We start from the raw sequence: 23251 nt of genomic DNA, 5'->3' as shown, positions 1-23251 counted from the left end.
ATGACTGGCTCAGAACAGCCTTTAAGGAGGAACTAAATGTCCTCGAGTTTGTTTAATGGCTAAACTATTATTATTTTTGTCTTGCTTGACTGTTTCCTTTTGGCTTTGCATTTTTCTCACTATTCTGATTAAATGTACTCTTTGGCACTTGGGGAATATCTAGGAGGTTAAAGTTTTTTATAGTGAGAGGCAGGTGGAAGACCCATGTGGGGGCAGGTCTGTCCTGGGAAAGCACCATAGGGTCCAGCTTGGTTACCATAGCACCTGCTTCATAGACTTGTGGGAATTAAATGAGGTGATATGGGGACAGAGCTCAGTCAGTAGCCAGAAACCAACAAATGTGAGCTACGGTGACTCCCATCACCGTCATCTTCATCTGCACCTTTGCTGCTTAAAATGAACAGAATAAATAGCTATCCTTTTGTTTTACATTGTCTAAGTGGTCCACTGAAGAAGGGAATGGCAAACCACTTCAGTATTCTTGCCTTGACAACCTCATGAACAGTATGAAAAGGCAAAATGATAGGATACTGAAAGAGGAACTCCCCAGGTCGGTAAGTGCCCAATATGCTACTGGAGATCAATAGAGAAATAACTCCAGAAAGAATGAAGGGATGGAGCTAAAGCAAAAACAATACCCAGTTGCGGATGTGACTGTTGATAGAAGCAAGGTCCGATGCTGTAAAGAGCAATATTGCAGAGGAACCTGGAATGTCAGGTCCATGAATCAAGGCAACTTGGAAGCGGACAAACAGGAGATGGCAAGAGTGACGTCAACATTCTAGGAATCAGCGAACTAAAATGGACTGGAATGGGTGAATTTAACTCAGATGACCATTATATCTACTACTGTGGGCAGGAATCCCTTAGAAGAAATTTAGTAGCCATCGTGGTCAACAAAAGAGTCCAAAATGCAGTACTTGGATGCAACCTCAAAACGACAGAATGATCTCTGTTCATTTCCAAGGGAAACCATTCAATATCACAGTAATCCAAGCCTATGGCCCAACCAGTAATGCTGAAAAAGCTGAAGTTGAACAGTTCTATGAAGACCTACAAGACCTTTTATAACTAACACCCCAAAAGATGTCCTTTTTTTTTAATAGACGAGTCGGACACGACTGAGTGACTGAACTGAACTGAACTGAACTGAGAATGCAAAAGTAGGAAGTCAAGAAACACCTGGAGAAACAGGCAAATTTGGCCTTGGAGTATGGAATGAAGCAGGGCAAAGGCTAATAGAGTTTTGCCAAGAGAACGCACTGGTCATAGCCAACACTCTCTTCCAACAACACAAGAGAAGACTCTACAGATGGACATCACCTGATGGTCAATACCAATATCAGAGTGATTACATTCTTTGCAGCCAAAGATGGAGAAGCTCTATACAGTCAGCAAAAACAAAACCGGGAGCTGACTGTGGCTCAGATCAGGAACTCCTTATTGCCAAATTCAGACTCAAATTGAAGAAAGTAGGGAAAACCACTTAACCATTCAGGTATGACCTCAATCAAATCCCTTATGACTATACAGTGGAAGTGAGAAATAGATTTAAGGGCCTAGATCTGATAGACAGAGTGCCTGATGAACTATGGAATGAGGTTCGTGACATTGTACAGAGACAGGGATCAAGACCATCCTCATGGAAAAGAAATGCAAAAAAGCAAAATGGCTGTCTGGGAAAGACTTACAAATAGCTGTGAAAAGAAGAGAAGCAAAAAGCAAAGGAGAAAAAGAAAGATATAAGCATTTGAATGCAGAGTTCCAAAAGAATAGCAAGGAGAGATAAGAAAGCCTTCCTCAGCAATCAAGGCAAAGAAATAGAGGAAAAGAACAGAATGGGAAAGACTAGAGATCTCTTCAAGAAAATTAGAGATACCAAGGGAACATTTCATGCAAAGATGGGCTCGATAAAGGACAGAAATGGTATGGGCCTAACAGAAGCAGAAGATATTAAGAAGAGGTGGCAAGAATATGCAGAAGAACTGTACAAAAAAGAGCTTCACGATGCAGATAATCACGACGGTGTGATCACTCACCTAGAGCCAGACATCCTGGAATGTGAAGTCAAGTGGGCCTTAGAAAGCATCACTATGAACATAGCTAGTGGAGGTGATGGAATTCCAGTGGAGCTGTTTCAAATCCTGAAAGACGATGCTGTGAAAGTGCTTCCCTCAATATGCCAGCAAATCTGGAAAACTCAGCAGTGGCCACGGGACTGGAAAAGGTCAGTTTTCATTCCAATCCCAAAGAAAGGCAATGCCAAAGAATGCTCAAAGCTACTGCACAATTGCACTTATCTCACACACTAGTAAAGTAACGCACAAAATTCTCCAAGCCAGGCTTCAGCAATACGGGAACCATGAAATTCCAGATGTTCAAGCTGGTTTTAGAAAAGGCAGAGGAGCCAGAGATCAAATTGCCAACATGCGCTGGATCATGGAAAAAGTAAGAGAGTTCCAGAAAAACATCTATTTCTGCTTTATTGACTATGCCAAAGTCTTTGACTGTGTGGATCACAATAAACTGTGGAAAATTCTGAAAGAGATGGGAATACCAGACCACCTGACCTACCTCTTGAGAAACCTATATGCAGGTCAGGAAGCAACAGTTAGACCTGGACATGGAACAACAGACTGGTTCCAAATAGGAAAAGGAGTACGTCAAGGCTGCATATCATCACCCTGTTTATTTAACTTATATGCAGAGTACATCATGAGAAACGCTGGGCTGGAGGAGCACAAGGTGGAATCAAGATTGCCGGGAGAAATATCAATAACCTCAGATATGCAGATGACACCACCCTTGTGGCAGAAAATGAAGAGGAACTAAAAAGCCTCTTGATGAAAGTGAAAGAGGAGAGTGACAAAGTTGGCTTAAAGCTCAACATTCAGAAAACGAAGATCATGGCATCCGGCCCCATCACTTCATGGGAAATAGATGGGAAACAGTGGAAACAGTGTCAGACTTTATTTTGGGGGCTCCAAAATCACTGCAGATGGTGATTGCAGCCATGAAGACTGCAATCACCTACTCCTTAAAGGACGCCGACTCCTTGGAAGGAAAGTTATGAGCAACCTAGATAGTATATTGAAAAGCAGAGACATTACTTTGCCAACTAAAGTCCATCTAGTCAATGCTATGGTTTTTCCAGTGGTCATGTATGGATGTGAGAGTTGGACTGTGAAGAAAGCTGAGCGCCAAAGAATTGATGCTTTTGAACTGTGGTGTTGGAGAAGACTCTTGAGAGTCCCTTGGACTGCAAGGAGGTCCAACCAGTCCATTCTGAAGGAGATCAGTCCTGGGTGCTCATTGGAAGGACTGATGCTACTGCTGAAACTCCAATACTTTGGCCACCTCATGCGAAGAGTTGACTCATTGGAAAAGACCCTGATGATGGGAGGGACTGGGAGCAGGAGGAGAAGGGGACGACAGAGGATGAGATGGCTGGATGGCATCACTGACTCGATGGACATGAGTTTGAGCGAACTCCAGGAGTTGGTGATGGACAGGGAGGCCTGGCATGCTGCAATTCATGGGGTCACAAAGAGGCGGACATGACTGAGCGACTGAACTGAACTGAAATCTGCATTAATCCTATCCGCTCCGTCAACTCAGTGTATTTAATTCTCTCTAGAAATTTGATCTAGTTTTTTTTTTTTTTTAAATATCTTCTATGTCTCTAATTGGCTTCCCTGGTGGCTCAGACAGTAGAGTCTGCCGGCAGTACAGGAGACCCAGGTTCGCTCCTTGGGTCAGGAAGATCCAGAAGAGAAGGAAATGGCCACCTACTCCAGTATTCTTACCTGGAAAATCCCATGGACAGAGGAGCCTGGTGGGCTGTAGTCCATGGGGTCGCAAAGAGTCAGACACGACTCAGAGACTTCCCTTTCTTTTTCTGTTTCTAATTAACAGGCTCAAGCTTTCCTCTATTTTCTTAAATATATAGAACATAGGTGTAAGACTGTCGTAATATGTTTATCTACTAATCCTATCATTTTGGTTCCTAAGTCTGTTTCTATGGTTTTTTTTCATTATGACTTTTAGGTCACCATTGCTCATCGTTGTAGAAACACTCTGGGGACTTCCCTGACGGTCCAGTGGTCAGGACTCTGAGCTTCCATTGCATGGGGTGCTGGTTCGATCCCTGTTTGGGGAACTAAGGTCCCCCATGCTATGTGGCCAAAGAAAAGAGAAAAGACTATGATAATAATAGATCTTTGTCTATTTTAAAAGGGAAGTTTCTCTAAAATAAATTTCCAGAAGTGAAATTGCTGAATCAGAAGATAGAAATGTTCTTAGAGTTCTTCCTTTCTCTGAAATTGGTTGAAATTTAGAAACTCCCTAGCTTTTGGTTCCATCAGTTCAGTTCAATTCAGTTCAGTCGCTCAGTCATGTCCGACTCTTTGCGACCCCATGAATCGCAGCACGCCAGGCCTCCCTGTCCATCACCAACTCCAGGAGTTCACTCAGACTCACACCCATCGAGTCAGTGATGCCATCCAGCCATCTCATCCTCTGTCGTCCCCTTCTCCTCCTGCCCCCAATCCCTCCCAGCATCAAAGTCTTTTCCAATGAGTCAACTCTTCGCATGAGGTGGCCAAAGTACTGGAGTTTCAGCTTTAGCATCATTCCTTCCAAAGAAATCCCATGGTTGATCTCCTTTAGAATGGACTGGTTGGATCTCCTTGCAGTCCAAGGGACTCTCAAGAGTCTTCTCCAACACCACAGTTCAAAAGCATCAATTCTTCGGTGCTCAACCTTCTTCACAGTCCAACTCTCACATCCATACATGACTACTTGAAAAATCATGGCCTTGACTAGACTGACCTTTGTTGGCAAAGTAATGTCTCTGCTTTTGAATATACTGTCTAGGTTGATCATAACTTTTCTTCCAAGGAGTAAGTATCTTTTAATTTTTGGCTGCAATCACCATCTGCAGTGATTTTGGAGCCCAGAAAAATAAAGTCTGACACTGTTTCCACTGTTTCCCGATCTATTTGCCATGAAGTGATGTGACTGGATGCCATGATCTTTGTTTTTTGAATGTTGAGCTTTAAGCCAACTTTTTCACTCTCCTCTTTCAGTTTCATCAAGAGGCTTTTTAGTTCCTCTTCACTTTCTGCCATAAGGATGGTGTCATCTGAGGTTATTGATATTTCTCCTGGCACTCTTGATTTCAGCTTGTGTTTCTTCCAGTCCAACGTTTCTCATGATGTACTCTGCATAGAAGTTAAATAAGCAGGGTGACAATATACAGCCTTGACGTACTCCTTTTCCTATTTGGCTCCATCAGCAGCATATAATAGATAGAACTGATCATTTCCTGATCCTTTCCAGCAAATCTGAGTTTTCACTTCCTTGGAAACAGTGGGGATACACTTGGTGATACTGTTTGTCCATGATCCATCGAGATCTCCAGGTGGAGGATGGGAGGAAGCTGGAGAGGGCTTAGACCCTGAACTGCAAATTCTATGGAGAATAGTTACCATCGACTGGGGCCTAGCAAGGTTAGGAACCTGCCCAGAGTCACACAGCAGCAGGTGAGTGGCAGAATTTGGGTCAGAATACAGGTCAGCCAGAGCTGCTCCTGCTACATGCTGGGCACTGTTCTAAGTGGTTCACACAGAGTAAGTGCAAAGAGGCACTGCCCGAATCCCCATGATACAGATGAGTCATTGTACCGAGGGGCCACTTTCTTAGCCAGCATAGATGGAGGTGGAAATGAGAAGAGCTGGCCGAGCTTGGAGCCTGCTGCCCCCAACCTCACTGCAGAGAAGGTGAACCCCCATCTCCTAAGAGACACCCCCTTTCAGCCAGTGACTAGAGTCCTTCGCTTGACTCATGTGCTAAGTCGCTTCAGTTGTGTCCAACTCCTTGCACCCCTATGGACTGTAACCTGCCAGGCGCCTCTGTCATCACTTCCCAAAAGTCTCATTTACTGAAATGGCCTCACTGCTTGGATTCCATCTGAGATGAAACCTGCCAGAAGTGGCTAGATGCAGCTCAGAATTATTATTATTAATGTGGAAGGTCTGCAGGGGAAGAGGAAATTGAAAGAGGCTGGGCTTACCAAGAGATGCTCACACTAATCGAAGAAAAGCAGAGAAAGTCGATACTATATGACATCACTTATATGTGGAATCTTAAAAAAATGATACGAACGAATTCATTTACAAAATCAAAACAGACTCACAGACTAAGGGGAAAGATGGGGGAGTGCCGGGGTCCAGCCCCAGTGGATCCAGGGTGACTCGAAGAGGAGACGGATAGGCGAGGAAAAGTTACGTATTTAGAAATATAAGATTAGATTAGGAAGAAATAGTATAGTAGGAAACTTAGGTGGAGAAAAAGAGGCTGAATAACTTGGTTTACGGGGAAAACCAATAAAACCTCGAGACAAGAGGTTTGCACCATCTATGTTAGGCCACTGGTGCCCACTTGAGTATCGAAGGGTGCCCTGCCTTAGGCTCCCTTTCACGTGGGTCTTAGCAGCCAGGGCAAGTGAGTAGACGTGGTGAGCCTCCCTGCTCCAGATGGGAATTCAGCCGAAAAAGGGGAGAAAAGAATGACATGGGGAAAGCCCAGCACTGGTGCAAGACTCCAAAAACTTTATCTTTCAAAGTCAGCTTATATACCCCAAGTTGTACATAAAGAAATAATGGAATGTGCAGAGTTATGCAGGGGCAGCAGTCCTGACCCTCATTGAGACCAGGCTTTCTTTTTGTATACCCTCCTGTATACAAAAGGTCTCAGGTGGTTTACATTATCTTCTGGCCAAGAGGCCTGTTAACATTTTTATGGCTCTCTTCCTGGATAATTGTCTATCAACCAGAAAACTCCTTTTCCGTAGAAGTGTTTTTTCTTTACTCTGTATCACCCTCAAAGTACTAAATAAAGTTACATTCCTGTAGAACAAAGGTGCAGTGGGTTATAACAAAGAAAGTACTTAACTCAAAGATCTAATGTTGCTAATACCAGGTCTACTACCTGTTTTTTTATATACCAACTATATCTACAAATAAAAGAAGTGAAAATTTGGCAGCAAGTATTGGCTCAACAAATGAAACCTTTAATCAGTCCTATTCTAATGATTTTGACTCCTTGGAAGCCCCTACATTCCTAGGATGTTTTAAGCTTCCTGTGCCTCCCGCGGTGGGGAGGCCTCAAACAATGATATGCACAGCTGTACACGAGTTCTGCAGGCAGGCTGGAAAGCCATCAGAGGGGTTTTTGGATTGAAACACCCTTTCAAATGCAGAAGACTAAAGCCTTGAGTTGACTTTTTCCAGAGTGTGTCAAAAGAGTGGAAAAGTAGAGTACAAAGGCTGGCAGACTTGGGTTTTTTGGGGTACATGCTCATGAAATACCAGGGGGAAGCCCTGAGATTTGACTTGCCTTGCCCATCAGATCTCTGCCACAAGACCTTGTCACGGGTGGGATTCCTCATGCTGGCTCCCGGCACGGGAGGGATAAATTAGGAGTTCAGGATTAACAAACACACTACTGTAAATAAAATAATCAACAAGGACTTACTGTACAGCACAGGGAATTCTACTCAATATTGTCTGATAACCTGTGTGAGAAAAGAATCTGAGAGAGAACAGACATACGCATATGTAGAGCTGAATCTCTTTGCTGCATCTCTGAAACTAACACAACATGATAAATCAGCTACACTCCATACAAAGTAAAAATTAAATAAAAAATATAAGGAGAAAAATGGGGTAAAAAATATGTATACCTATGGCCGATTCCTGTTGAAATTTGGCGGAAAACAACTAAATTCTGTAAGCAATTATCCTTCATTAAAAATATAAATTAAAAACATAAAGAAAGAAGCTGGGCTTTCTTGGGGTCTTCTGCGCTTCATCTCTGATACGCTCTGCCAAGCGAGGAGGAGGGAGAGATTTGAAGACCCTTTGTGGGAGAGTGACCCACTTTTCTGCAGCTGCACCAAAGCAGAACTAAAGCAAGTGAATTAAATGACCAGAAACCACTCAAATGTCTGTCTGCTGCAGAATGGTAAACTGTGTGATTATACCACACCAACAAACCACAGCTAGACACAGCGACACGGAAAAACCTCCCAAACATTATGCTGAACACAAAAGAGCACAGGTTGTAAGAGAGATTTATGTGAACTTCCAGACAGTCAAGCTAATCTGTGCTTTTAGAAGTCAGGACAGTGGCTACCCATTGAAGGGCATGGTGACTGGAGGGGTTACTAAGAGGGCTTCAGGGATGCTACCGATGGCCCTTCTCTTCTGGTATTGGTGACATTGGTGTGTTCATATTCTGAAAATTCTTCCAGCTGTTCAGTTTTGATTTGTATATTCTGGTGTATCTTTTATAAATCCATGAATTGAGTAATAACAATGATAATGAAGATCGTGAGAGTGAAAGCAAGTGGACTCAGATTTTGGTAGGAAGCACCTGAGATATCCTTCTAGATGATCAGATATCCTTCTGGATGATCAGATCATCCTTCTAGATAATCCAATATCCTTCTAGCTGATCAGATGTCTTTATAGGGTACCCAGTATCCTTCTAGGTCATCCAATATCCTTCTAAATGGTCCAGTGTCCTTCTGTGTGTGTGTGTGTGTGTGTGTGTGTGTGTACTAGGTCACTTGAGTCATGTCTGAGTCTTTGCGACTCCATGGACTGTAGCCTGCCAGACTCCTCTGTTCATGGGATTTTCTAGACAAAACTACTAGAGTGGGTTGCCATGTCCTTCAACAGGGGATCCAACCCTGAACCAAGGATAGAGCCCACGACCCCTGTGTCCCCTGCGTCATCCAATGTGTTTGTAGATGGTAAGATATCCTACTAAATTATGAACAACAACTGAAGCTGTGCAGCGAAAACAAACTTCTACTCTGACATCAGGCAAATCAGGCTTCAAATTCTAGCTTGCTTATGGCATTAATTACATTACTTCGTCTCTCTGAACCTTAAGTTTCCCATCTGAAACTGGGACCGACATGCAGTCTTTGAGGCTTGTTGTCATGAGTACGAGTAGAATGGTTGGCACAAAGTTGATAGTACATGCATGGCACCTGGTGACCCCTCTCCCCAGGAGAAAACAGTTTAAACTTCTGAGCTCCCCTTATACCTCAGGCCTAGAGGCTCTTGCTTCTAAATGATAGAGTTGGTCATAGACCAGGGAATTTCCACTTTGACCTCTCAGACAAGTGGCCACAGAATGTGATTTCAGAATCACTCAAAACTCCCCAGGAGAAAGGAGTTTAAAATTCTGAGCTCCACTTACACCTCAGGCCCAGAGGCTCTTGCTTCTAAATGACAGAGTTGGTCATAGACCAGGGAATTTCCACTTTGGCCTCTCAGACAAGTGGCCACAGAATGTGATTTCAGAATCACTCAGAAACTGCCTTCCCAGCAACTTCAACATTGTCATTGCTTGAAGGTTCTTCTTGTTTTCAGACTTGGCCTGAGTCCCTGTGACCTTCCTCAAGGTCACATTACCCTGGGAAGCAACAGAGCCTGGGTGTTCAGAAGGAGGCTTGGGGGTTAAATAGCCCAGATGTGGATCCTGACCCCCATTTGTGTTTTCTCATCTGTTAAATGGGGTGAAGGAACATGAGACCACCCAGCTACTGGAGTTCTTGTGAGATTTCTGAGATATGGGGCTTGTACCTAGACAGCATATTAAAAAGCAGAGACGTTACTTTGTCAACAGAGGTCCGTCTAGTCAAAGCAATGGTTTTCCTAGTAGTCATGTATGGATGTGAGAGTTGGACTATAAGAAAGCTGAGCGGCGAACAATTGATGCTTTTGAACTGTGGTGTTGGAGAAGATTCTTGAGAGTCCCTTGGACTGCAAGGAGATCCAACCAGACCATCCTAAAGGAGATCAATCCTGGGTGTTCACTGGAAGGACTGATGTTGAAGTTGAACCTCCAATACTTTGGCCACCTGATACAAAGAGCTGACTCATTGGAAAAGACTCTGATGCTGGGAAAGATTGAGGGCAGGAGGAGAAGGGGACGACAGAGGATGAGATGGCTGGATGGCATCACTGACTCAATGGACATGAGTTTGAGTGAGCTCCGGGCATTGGTGATGCACAGGGAGGCCTGGCGCACTGCGGTCATGGGGTCGCAAAAAGTCGGACATGACTGAGCACCTGAAATGAACTGAACTGAACACAGTAAGTGTTCAGTAATGGTAGCTGATGTTGCTGTTTTTAGTATTATCTTGTGGGAGGCAAAGACCACACGTCCAAGAAATCTCAGAGGAACCCAGCAAGTGATTGATTCAGCGGGCATTTTGTAAGCACCTACTATATGCCCCAGCCCCGAGGCAGACCCGGTACACTGTGTGGGGTGCAGACAGGAAGCAGTGAGACACGTCCCCAGCTGCCAGGGGGCTACAGTGCCCCTGGGGTGACCAGACGCCTTTGGCTGGTTGGACCCTGAGCTGTCAGCCCACGGTGGCCTGTCTGGTGGGTGTGGGCTGGATCCTTCCGTTAATTTACACAAGCTGATTTGCGTGGAAGTGGGCTGATCTGCCTGAGGAGTCAAGAATGGAGGGATGACTGTGGACCCCAAGATATTTGTCTCGCGGCTTTGTCCTGGAGCACTGTGGACAGAACACTCAGGCACAGGCTCCAGGAAGCTCCAGGTCCAGGCTCTGGTCACTGAGAGGGACCCTGCAGGGCACAGGGGACAAAACGGTGCCAACTTGGTGCAGGACAGGGCTGGGGGCATGCCCTGCCTCTGTGCACAGCATGGAGTGGCTCTGACACTGGAAAGGCGGGAGACCCCACTGGGCATCTGCAGTCCCACAGCTTCGGGGTGCTGAGACCTCCAGGCGCAGCAGCGGAGGTGGGGTAAGGGAGCAGCACAGAAGACTGTGAGAGGCCTGGGAGTCCCAAGTCTGCTCTGGAGATCCCCAGACATAACAGCAAGACTTTATGTTGTGAGGATTTAGGAAGGAGCTGACTTATGTGGACCAGACAAGGGACCAGAGGCATTTCTGGCTGTTGGTATGATTCTCCCAGGGGCCCACAACCTCTTGAGCCCGGGTGGAAGGGTACTCCCGAGAGATACACCATTATCAAGGCTTTGCCTTTTTCACTTTTAATTGTAATTTATTGCAGTATATTTGCTTTACAATGTTGTGTGAGCTTCTACTGCACAGCAAAGTGAAGGAGCCACACACCTGTGTATATCCCTACCCTTGCGGGCTTCCTTCCCATTCAGGTTACCCCAGAGTCTTAACTGGAGTTCACTGCTCCATGCAGTATGTCTAGTTTACGCCATTGTTGTCCAGTTGCTAGGTCATGTCTGACTCTCTGTGACCTCACAGACTGTGGCCCGCCAGGCTCTTCTGTCCATAGCATTTCCCAGGCAAGAATACTGGAGTGGGTTGCCATTTCCTTCTCCAAGGGATCTTCCCAACCTGGGGATTGAACCCAACCCACATCCCCTGCATTGGCAGACAAATTCTTTCCCGCTGAAATACCAGAATAGCACCAGTACTACACATACCATTTACACGAGGTCTTTGATATCACCATTTGTACGATGGGTATTATTTGTTCCATTTGCAGAAGGGGTTTGTGGAGCTCCATAGGGCCAAGTCACCTTCCAGGCAGAGCACTGACTAGACCCGGTCTCCTCTCTCTCAAGCCTGATTCTTTTCCAGTGGGCCTTCGACATGGGCCATCTGGACAGTGGGTGGTGTTATGGGTTGAACTGTGTCCCCCCACTCCCACAAATGTATATACCCCAGTACCATGTTTAGAGATACAGTCTTTAAAGGGGTAGTTAAGTTAAAATGAGATCATTAGGGCAGGTCCTATTCTAACATGACTTGTGTCCTTTAAGAAGAGGAGACTGGGACACAGGCAGGTAGGAGATTGTCATCTGCAAGCCAACGACAAAGGCATCAGAAGGCCCCGACCCCGCCTGAAATGGACCAGGACCCTCTGCTCTTTGTCCCCCATGTCCTCTGCCTGACTTTTGTCTGTGGGTAAACCTTAGCCAATGAATAAATTGAATCAGGGAAGTGAGAACGTGGAGAAACCAAGGGAAACTGTCAAGGAAGACCAAAGAATGATCGTGGAGCCATTAAGCACAGCCAAGGCCCTTTAGTGGCTCCTCCAGGACTGCAGATAATGTCCTGAGCTGCATCCTGTGAGCTGCCTTCCAGATACTGAAACCCCGACCAGGCGCTGGTTAGAAGCTGGGGCTTTACTCACTAAGCCATGCCCGACTCTTGTGACCCCATGGGCTGTAGGCTGCCAGGCTCCTCAGTCCACGGGATTCTCCAGGCAAGAACACTGGTTGCCATCGCCTTCTCCATGCAATTTCCTTCTACCTGGCGGATAAGTTAACTGCCTGATGAGCAGACCGTAGCCAGGACATAAGCTGCCCCAGTTCTAAGAATTGGCCTCAGGGAAGTGGGAACAAACGGACCCTAGACCTGAAGACCAACTATACTTGAAACAATCAAGATGATGGTCAGACCACCGACGGCCAATTTCAAAATGACCGTCAGGGCCGACTGTGCTGTTTCTCTTATGTAGCCCCCTCCTCTGTCTGTAAAAGCTAATTGTCAGGGGGGCAGGGTATGACTTTAGATAGGCATCTGCCCTCCCTGCAACCCCTCCTAGTTGCTAGCATCCAAAATAAACTTTCCTTTCCACCAACCTTGCCTCTTTATTGGCTTTTTTGGAGCAGCGAGCAGCCGGACCCCACAGCTGGTTACTTACACTAGCTTGATCTCTGACCTCCAGCTTCTAGAACTGTGAGAAAACGAAATTCTCTTGTTTCAGCCACCCACCCTGTGGCAGCCTGAGCAAACTGACACAGGTATTAGGAGAGCCCAGACGTAATAACGGATGCACAGGCAGGCTCCCTGGAGGAGGTGAGCGGCCTCTAGTCATGACCTTCTTTCTTCTGCTGGGCCCCCATCCTCTCCCCACAATGCCCACACTCGCCCAACCAGCACGAGAGACTGTTCTGAGGGGCTGTCCTGGGCCCCAGGCTGCTGCCTGTAGCCAGACCTTCCCTGACTCCCTGAGCCACATGGCTTCCCATCTTGCTGTTTCAGTTTCCACCTCCATAAAATGGGAATAATGTCCTTTGATGCCTCCCTCCTCCAGAGTCAACTGCTTACAATTAGGAATTATTTGGCTAAATAGTCATTATACACTGTTCATGGGGTTGTCAAAGCAACAATGCTGAAGTGGTTTGCCATTCCCTTCTCCAGTGGAGCACAATTTGTCAGAACTCTCCATCATGACCGGTCCATCTTGGGTGGCCCGACATGGCATGGCTCATAGTTTCATTGAGTTAGACACGGCTCTAGTCCATGGGATCAGTTTGATTAGTTTTCTGTGGTTGTGGTTTTCAGTCTGTCTACCCTCCAAGGGCAATAAGGAGTTCATGATCTGAGCCGCAGTCAGCTCCCGGTCTTGCTTTTGCTGACTGTATAGAGTTTCTCCATCTCTGGCTGCAAAAAATATAATCAATCTGATTTCAGTGTTGACCATCTGGTGATGTCCATGTGTAGAGTCTTCTCTTGTGCTGTTGGAAGAGGGTGTTTCCTATGAACAGTGCGTTCTTTTGGCAAAACTCTATTAGCCTTTGCCCTGCTTCATTCTGTACTCCAAGCCCAAATTTGCCTGTTACTCCAGGTGTTTCTTCACTTCCTACTTTGTATTCCAGTCCCCTATAATGAAAAGGACATCTTTCTTGGGTGTTAGTTCTAAAAGGTCTTGTAGGTCTTCATAGAACCATTCACCTTCAGCTTCTTCAGAGTTACTGGTTGGGGCACAGGCTTGGATTACTGTGATATTGAATGGTTTGCCTTGGAAATGAACAGAGATCATTCTGTCATTTCTGAGGTTGCTTCCAAGTACTGCATTTCGGACTCTTGTTGACCATGATGGCTACTCCATTTCTTCTGAGGGATTCCTGCCCACAGTAGTAGACATAATGGTCATCTGAGTTAAACTCACCCATTCCAGTCCATTTTAGTTTGCTGATTCCTAGAATATCAACATTCACTCTTGCCATCTCCTGTTTGACCACTTCCAATTTGCCTTGATTCATGGACCTAACATTCCAGGTTCCTATGCAATATTGCTCTTTACAGCATCAGACCTTGCTTTTATCACCAGCCCCATCCACAAATGGGTGTGTTTTTGCTTTGCCTCATCCCTTCATTCTTTCTGGAGTTATTTCTCCACTGATCTCCGGTAGCATATTGGGCACCTACTGACCTGGGGAGTTCCTCTTTCAGTGTCCTATCTTTATGCCTTTTAATACTGTTCATGGGGTTCTCAAGGCAAGAATACTGAAGTGGTTTGCCACTTCCTTCTCCAGTGGACCACATTCTGTCAGACCTCTCCACCATGACCCATCCATCTTGGGTGGCCCCACACGGCATGGCTTAGTTTCATTGAGTTAGACAAAGCTGTGGTCCGTGTGATCAGATAGCTAGTTTTCTGTGATATGGTTTCAGTGTGTCTGCCCTCTGATGCCCTGTCGTAACACCTACCATCTCACTTGGGTTTCTCTTACCTTGGACTTGGGTTATCTCTTCACAGCTGCTCCAGCAAAACACAGCGGCTGCTCCTTACCTTGGACGAAGGGTATCTCCTCGTGGCCACCCCTCCTGAACTTGAACGTGGAATAGCTCCTGTCACCCTAGACCATTCAGGTATGACCTCAATCAAATCCCTTATGATGATACAGTGGAACTGAGAAATAGATTTAAGGGACTAAATCTGATAGACAGAGTGCCTGAGGAACTATAGACGGAGGTTAGTACATTGTACAAGAGACAGGGATCAAGACCATCCCCATGGAAAAGAAATGCAAAAAAAAGCAAAATGATTGCCTGGGGAGGCCTTACAAATAGCTGTGAAAAGAAGAGAAGCAGAAAGCAAAGGAGAAAAGGAAAGATATACCCATGTGAATGCAGAGTTCCAAAGAATAGCAAGGAGAGATAAGAAAGCCTTCCTCAGTGATCAAGGCAAAGAAATAGAGGAAAACAACAGAATGGGAAAGACTAGAGATCTCCTCAAGAAAATTAAAGATACCAAGGGAGCTTTTCACGTAAAGATGGGCACATAAAGGACAGAAATTGTATAGACCTAAAGTGAAGAAAGCTGAGTGCCGAAGAATTGATGCTTTTGAACTATGGTGTTGGAGAAGACTCTTGAGAGTCCCTTGGACTGCAAGGAGATCCAACCAGTCCATTCTAAAGGAGATCAGTCCTGGGTGTCCTTTGGAAGGACTGATGCTAAAGCTGAAACTCCAATACTTTGGGCACCTCATGCAAAGAGTTGAGTCATTGGAAAAGACTCTGATGCTTGGAGGGATTGGGGGAAGGAGGAGAAGGGGATGACAGAGGATGAGATGGCTGGATGGCATCACCAACTCGATGGACATGAGTTTGGGTGAACTCCGGGAGTTGGTGATGGATAGGGATACCTGGCGTGCTGCAATTCATGGGGTCGCAAAGAGTCAGACATGACTGAGCAACTGAACTGAACTTAACTGAACAGAAGCAGAAGATATTAAGAGGAGGTGGCAACAATACACAGAAGAACTACACAGAAAAGATCTTCATGACCCAGATAATCACTATGGTGTGATCACTCACCTAGAGCTAGACATCCTGGAATGTGAAGTCAAGTGGGCCTTAGGAAGCATCACTATGAACAAAGCTAGTGGAGGTGATGGAATGCCAGGTGAGGTATTTCAAATCCTCAAAGATGAAAGTGCTGCACTCAGTATGCCAGCAAATTTGGAAACCTCGGCAGTGTCCACAGGAATGGAAAGGTCTGTTTTCATTACAACCCCATAGAAAGGCAATGTCAAAGAATGTTCAAACTATCACACAACTGCACTCATTTCACACACTAGCAAAGTAATGCTCAAAATTCTGCAAGCCAGGCTTCAGCAATATGTGAACTGTGAACTTCCAGATGTTCAAGCTGGATTCAGAAAAGGCAGAGGAACCAGAGATCAAATTGCCAACATTCAGTGGATCATTGAAAAAGCAAGAGAGTTCCAGAAAAAAAACATCTATTTCTGCTTTATCGACTATGCCAAAGTCTTTGACTCTGTGGATCACAACAAACTGTGGAAATTCTTTAAGAGATGGGAATACCAGACCGCCTTACCTGACTCCTGAGAAATCTGTATGCAGGTCAAGGAGCAACAGTTAGAACTGGACATGGAACAACAGACTAGTTCCACATCAGGAAAGGAGTAAGTCAAGGCTGTTTATTGTTGCCCTGCTATTTTAACGTCTATGCAGAGTACATCACGAGAAATGCTGGGCTGGATGAAGCACAAGTTGGAATCAAGATTGCTGGGAGAAGTATCAACAACCTTAGATATGCAGATGACACCACCCTTATGGCAGAAAGCAAAGAACTAAAGATTCTCATGATCAAAGTCAAAGAAGGGAGTGAAAAAGCTGGCTTAAAGCTCAACATTCAGAAAACTAAGATCATAGCATCTGGTCCCATGACTTCATGGCAAATAGATGGGGAAACAATGAAAACCCTGACAGACTACTTTTTTGGCGAAAATCACTGCAGATGGTGACTACAGCCATGAAATTAAGAGACGCTTACTCTTTGGAAGAAAAGTTATGACCAACCTAGAGGGTATATTCAAAAGCAGAGATGTTACTTTGCCAACAAAGTATGGTTTGCAAAGCTATGTCTTTTGACTAGCTAGTCAATGGTATGGTTTTTCCAGTAGTCATGTACGGATGAGAGAGTTGAACTATACAGCAAGCTGAGGGCCAAAGAACTGATGCTTTCGAAGTGGTGTTAGAGAAGACTCTTGAGAGTCCCTTGGACTGCAAGGAAGTTCTACCAGTCCATCCTAAAGAAAATAAGTCTGGAACATTCATTAGAAGGACTGATGCTGAAGTTGAAACTCCAATACTTTGCCACCTGATGTGAAGAACTGACTCATTGGAAAAGACCCTGATGCTGGGAAAGATTGAAGATGGGAGGACAAGGGGACGACAGAGGATGAGATGGTTGGATGGCATCACCGACTCGATGGACATGGGTTTGAGTAAGCTCTTGGAGTTGGTGATGGACAGGGAGGCCTGTGTGCCCCAGTCCATGGGGTTGCAAAGAGCTGGACACTACTGGGTGACTAGACTGAATTGCACAGCTTTTGGGATCTTAGTTCCCCAAACACGGATCGAACCTGGGCCCTTGGCAGTGAAGGTGCAGAATTCTAGCCACTGGACTGCCAATAAAGTCCTTGGAATCTGAACCCAGCACCCATAGTTCTTAGCCTCTACTATGTTCTCTGGCATGAGCCACTGAGCTTCACACGGAAGGAAAACCATTCGGTCAGCTCTTTCACAGATGTGTGTCACAGACCAGCGGGCGTGGGTGGCTCCAGGTGACCTGGCCATGTAGCTAATCATATATGAATGACCGGTTGGGACTTCTTGTAAGAATAGATTCACCATCTATCCATTCATCCGATGAAGGCAGACTCCTTGACTGTCAAGCCTGAGACGAGAATTCTTGGGCAAGGGAATGATGTATTGAGGAAGTGCCCTTAGGGGGAAACCTGTAGGAGAAAGAGGAGAACAGGGTAGGCCAGGGCACAGATCAAGACATCTAGCCGGAACCCAGGAGGAGCTCTGGGGCACACCACATGTGCCTGGATCAGGCGGGGGGAGGGCGGTTATGCCCTCCACGGTATCATTCTCCCAACTCACTGGTTCGAGGTGGGCGAGGAGGGGTGGGTGGTGGGCATGGCAGCGCCCAGCAGCCTGGGGGCAATCCTCAAGAGAAGGAGGCCGAAGTGCGCACTTGGCAGCCGACCCCTGGGTTGGGGACCTGGGCCAAGAGGGGATCTGGGTGGGGCCTGAACACCACCTGCCCCCACCTCCATCTCTCCTCTGGGGGCTCCTTTGATTCCAAAGCATTGACTGCCCGCCTTTCACCTGGGGGAGCAGAGGAAGCAGAGATGAGAGTGACGTGGACTCCACCCTCCCGGAGCTCCAGTCTGCTCAGTGTGGTCCAGACAATCACACACCACACAGTGGGAGCTCGGCAAGGTGAAGACCTGTAAAGTGCTGTGGGAGCTTGAGGGTGGGAGTGAGCCCTTGGAACTGGAGAGGAATCGGCCGGGGAAGACTTCTGTAGGAAGCGGCCCTTGGACCCCGAGGAGCCTAGGGTGGGCTTAGCTACCTGGGAGACAGCAGGCCAGTGGAGCATCGCTGCAGAAGTCCAAGTTGAGCAAAGGCCTGGCAGTCAGAGAGGAAAGAGTGCCCGGAAGTCCCATGGCCTGCAGACCAGGTGCCTGGAGCCCAGGGAGCTTGGTCTAGTTCTTGCCTCGAAAAGTATTTCCTGAACCCCTTCTGGGTTTGGATGACTGCTTTGGGCACCAGAGCTGCAATGAGTCCAAGACAGGCATTAGCCAAGTCTGCGAGGGTCCCCAAGGCTCCAAGGGAGAGGGACACAGTGCCAGGCAGTAACAGGTCCCAGACACCCCGCCCGCCGTCCCCCGACCCATCCTGGATGGTGCAGGGCCTTGGGGTTGTGGCTTTTATTTTCATTATTTATTTTTAATTGGAGGATAATTGCTTCATGATATTGCGCTGGTTTCTGCCACACATCAGCATGAATCAGCCATAGGTACGCGTGTGTCCTGTGATGACTGGAGGGGTGAGATGGAGTGGGAGGCAGGACTTAGGGCCTTGGGGTTTGAACAAGCAGAGTCCCGTTGACAGAAAGATCCGTATTGCCTTTTACAGAGGCCACTCTGGCAGCTCCTTGGATGGTGTTTCAGGGGCAGGGAGAGCCTGGAGGGGCCTGGTGAGTGGTCATGAAGGAAGAACCTGCCCCACCCCGCTCCCAGACCCTGCCACCCATGCCCACTGCTTTGCCCCAAACACACACTCCCCCTGGCAGCTCCCTGGCCTTGGTTTTCCCTAAAATCTCAATCCACCCTCAGAGGAGACAGCTGGGGAGATTCAGAAGGTCCAAGAGGCAAGTGGGAGCTAGGGGCGAGGCCAAGCCCCTTCCTCTTCCCAGGAGTGTTTCAAAGGCACCAGGCTGGGTCGGGGCTGTGTCCAGTGGTCCTGGGGGTCTTCCTCAGAGCTCAAGATGCAGGGGGACAGGCTAGAGGGTGTGGCACTTGGGGGTCTCGCCCTTGCATCTGGACAGATAACGCAGCTGACTCTTGTAGGTGTTCAGGTTCCGCTGGAGGCAGAAGGCCAACGTCTTGTCACAGGCGCACAGCTGCTGCTGACACCAGCTCCCCTTGGTGGCTGCAAGGGGGTGGAGGAGGGCACTTAAGTGGTCTGCCCCTTCCCGTGGTAGGGTGGGTTGCCCCCCTGGAGGGGAGCCGCTGAAGGCAGCTCAGCCCTTGTCCAGCCTTTGGTGCCCTTCCCAGCTCCCTGGACTCTGGCTCTGTGCCCTTGGGCAGGGGTGTGACCTCCCTGTGTGCCATTGCTCCTTTGTTCATTCATCTGTTCAGTAAACAGCTGAGCACCTGTCCCTCGACAGTCCCGGGGGGAGAGGAGCACAGAACGGACGCCCGAGCTCACACTCCCCGGGATGGGGGGCAGTGTCGGAGAAGTGTGTGGTGGTTGGTGTTCGGTCGCTCAGTCGTGTCTGACTCTCTTTGACCCCATGGATGGCAGCGTGCCAGGCCTCCCTGCCCTTCACAGAAGTGAGTGCAACCGTGCTTACCCAGGAGTCAGGCACGAGGCAGGGGCTCTGAGCTGGTAACCAATGGGACTGACTGAATGTCAAAAGCCATTTGAGCTGAGATCAGACGAGTGAGCTGTTGGTCCTACTCTGGAAAGCCAGGGTGGAGGAGAGGGGCCGTTCCTGGCAGAAGGAACAGCATGTGCAAAGACTCTGATGAAAGATGGACAATGGTGCTTCAGTTTCACCATCTGTCAAATGGGGACAAGAGAGCCGGACCTACTGTATAGCATGGGGAACTCTGCTCAGTATTTTGTAATAATCTGTAAGGGAAAAGAATATGTATACATATATATTCAGATTAAAATAAGAAGTCAAAACTTTTAGCACATAGTATAAATGTTGGCCAATAAATCTTGGCCATTACAGTTGTTGCCACTATTCTCAGTTAACAGGGACAGCTGGTGAGCCCATTCACCATCCAGTCCTGGAACTTGTCACCTTTTTCCATGCGTGGACCCTGGGGCTTGGTGACCTGGGTTACAGCCCAGGCTACTCATTTGTAGCTGTGTAACTCTGAGCAAACTGTTCACTCTAGTTTCAGTTTTCTTGTCAGTAAAATGGAGATCAGGGCTTCCCAGGTGGCTCAGAATTTGCCTGCCAAGCAGGAGACATGGGCTCAAGTCCTGGGTCAGGAAGATCTCCAAGCAAGGAAATGGTAACGTGCTCCAGATTTTCGCCTGGGAAATCCCATGGACAGAGCAGACGAGCGGTCACACATCATGGGGTTGCAAAGAGTAAGATGTGACTTAGTGACCAGGAACAAGAAGAAAATGATCACCAGGGTGGACCTGCCTCCTGTCTGGGCTGCTCTAAAACTCATGACGATGAAATAATAAACACTAACCTCGGTAGCTGGACTATTTATCAAGCATGCATCTGCAGGGCACCTTATGTCTCCTCTTATTTAAGTATCTGAATGAACTTTATGCAGGAGAATGCTGTTACCATCCTGAGTTTCCAGACGAGGATCCTGAGGTTCAGAGAAGTTCAGCAAAGTGCTCAAGGTCACACAGCTGGTCAGTGGTGGGTCTGGGATCTAAGCTGAGGTCTGGCATCCTTCCAGATCCTAAAGGGGTCAAATTCTCTATGGGACCTCTCCGTCCTCCTGCCCCTATTGCTGCCTCTCCTTCACAGCCCAGATATTGCCAGTGGACATATGAGAAAAACAGAGAGGCTGAGCAGCTTGTGCTTTGTCACACAGCATACAAAAGCAATGCGTGCTCTAGCTCCTTGGCTCAGCCTCCTACTCCAACCCTGAGGCCCAGGCACTCACAACACTGGACGTTCCCCCGGAAAAAGGTGTAGTGGTAGTGGTTGAAGATGATGTCACATTTGTCAGATTTGAGGTGACGGTAGCAGCAGTCGTGTTCGTGGCAGCACCTGGCAGGAGAGGACAGGAGGAGGGTGAGTCCTTGGCTGGCTTGAGTCTCAGGTTGCCCCTGCCCCAGAGCAGAAACTGCGTGTCCGCCTTGGAAGTCAAGGCCTGGAGGGTCTAGTCTTCTTTCCAGCTAAAAGTTCTCGAGTGCTTCCTCTGTACCAGGTGCTGGTTTAGTCTCTAAGTCGTGTCTGACTCTTGCGACCCCATGGACTGTAGCCTGCCAGGCTCCTCTGTCCATGTGACTCTCCAGGCAAGAATACTGGAGTGGCTTGCCATTTTCTTCTCCAGGGGATCTTCCTGACCCAGGGATCGAACCCAGGTCTCCTGCACTGCAGGCAGATTCTTTACCGTCTGAGCTATGAAGGAAGATTCCCTCCTGTGTACCAGGCACCTGCTCTACCTAGGAATTCTCTCTTAATCCTTTTGGGCGCTCCAGGATAGAGGTACTAGCATTATCCTCATTTCACAAATGAGGAAACTGAGGCTCTGGGCGGTGAGGCCACTGGCCCAGGATCATACAGCCTGTATGTGGTGGGTGAGGGTGCTGACCTTGGGCCAGGCTGGCGCTCATCCCTCCTCTGGCAGATCCCTGGGTTGCTATGAAAACCAAGTGAGACCATGGCAAAAAGAAGTGGGACTTTGAAAAAAACAACAATGTTCAATGGCAATGGGAAGTGTTTGTGGCTCTTCTAACTAGTTTGGGGTGGACAGTGCAAGACAGACTTCAGAAACTCTGGGGAACCCTCCAGAAGGGCTGAGGCTGGATCAGAGCTCAGCAGAGTTCCTAGCAGGGAAAAACATGAGACCATTCAGGTAAGACCTAAATCAAATCCCTTATGATTATACAGTGGAGGTGATTAATAGATTCAAGGGATTAGATCTGATAGACAGAGTGCCTTGAAGAACAACTTATGGACTGAGGTTTGGAACATTGTCCAGGAGGTGGTAACCAAAATCATCCCAAAGAAAAAGATACCTAAGAAAGTAAAATAGTTGTCTGAGAATACCTTAGAAATAGCTGAGAAAAGAAGAGAAGCGAAAGACAGAAGAGAAAGGGAAAGAGATATCCAAACCAATGCAGAGTTCCAGAGAAGAGCAAGGAGAGATAAGAAAGCCTTCCTCGATGATCAATGCAAGAAATAGAGGAACACAATAGAATGGGAAGGACTAGAGATCTCGTCAACAAAACTGGAGCTACCAGGGGGATATTTCATGCACAGTAAAGGACAGAAATGGTATAGACCTAACAAGTGGAAGAGATTAAGAAGACGTGGCAAGAATACACAGAAGAACTATACAAAAAAGGACTTAATAACCTGGATAACCACCATAGTGTGGTCACTCACCAACAGCCAGACATCCTGTTGGGTGAAGTCAAGTAGGCCTTAGGAAGCATTACTAGGAAGAAAGCTATTGGAAGTGATGGAATTCCAGTTGAGCTCTTTCAAATCCTAAAAGATGATGCTGTAAAAGTGCTACACTCAATAAGCCAGGGAAATTTGGAAAACAGCAGTGGCCACAGGACTGAAAAGGTCAAGTTCCATTCTGTCCCCAAAGAAAGGCAATGCCAAAGAATGTTCCAACTACTGTACAGCTGTGCTCATTTCACGTGCTGGCAAGGTAATGCCCAAACTCCTTCAGCCCAGGCTACAACAGCACATGGTACCAGATGAATAAATGGGTGGAGAGGAAACAGGAGAGGAGAGAGGAGGGTCCCTGGGGAGAGGCAGAGCGTGGTTGGGAGGAATTACCAGTCTGTGGCATCTCTGGGTTGGCCTTGGCCACCAAATCCGCAGTAGCAGCCGTAGGACGAATAGAAGAAGATGGGGGTCTTCCCCGTCACTTGTTTGACCATCTTGTTCAGGTCCAGCATGTCGCCCTCAGCTGGAGCCACACCTGCCAAGGAGCCCAGCCACAGGGAGAGGACGTGAATCTCAGGGGAGTCCAGTGGGCTGCAGGCCTGGCACCTCTGCTCTGCCTGGGCCAAAACAGTGACCTTGGATAATAAAGTAACCACAAACGCTGTGGCTATTGGAAGCATAATGAGAATTGATAACTGATTACCAAGGATCTTTTCATGTAGAGACCCATTGACTCCTCCCTTTCCATGAGATACTCTGTTTTAAAA

At 47.2% G+C, this 23251-nt stretch overlaps 1 protein-coding gene across 9 annotated transcripts in view; it reads right to left on the bottom strand.

Annotated features, from left to right (window-relative positions):
* Window positions 1-23251, bottom strand: part of PLA2G2D (phospholipase A2 group IID) — a 79163-nt gene that overhangs the window by 20385 nt on the left and 35527 nt on the right. For 2 of the 9 annotated variants that reach the window (XM_060410752.1, XM_060410751.1), the window contains 4 exons: window positions 22875-23019; window positions 21019-21125; window positions 18219-18420; window positions 11094-17592 (listed from right to left, as the gene is read on the bottom strand). In XM_060410752.1, the coding sequence (XP_060266735.1) occupies window positions 17526-17592; window positions 18219-18420; window positions 21019-21125; window positions 22875-22996 (498 nt within the window). In that variant the 5' untranslated portion in view covers window positions 22997-23019 and the 3' untranslated portion in view covers window positions 11094-17525. Of the gene's footprint in view, window positions 1-11093; window positions 19301-19724; window positions 20006-20592; window positions 20812-21018; window positions 21126-22874; window positions 23020-23251 lie in introns of those variants that run through there. The other 7 variants (XM_060410753.1, XM_042244677.2, XR_006058901.1 and 4 more) reach the window with 6 other exon arrangements.

This window comes from Ovis aries, chromosome 2, assembly GCF_016772045.2.
Source record: "Ovis aries strain OAR_USU_Benz2616 breed Rambouillet chromosome 2, ARS-UI_Ramb_v3.0, whole genome shotgun sequence".
In the NCBI taxonomy this organism is placed as follows: Eukaryota; Metazoa; Chordata; class Mammalia; order Artiodactyla; family Bovidae; genus Ovis; species Ovis aries.
This window is presented reverse-complemented; position numbering and strand designations above follow the sequence as displayed.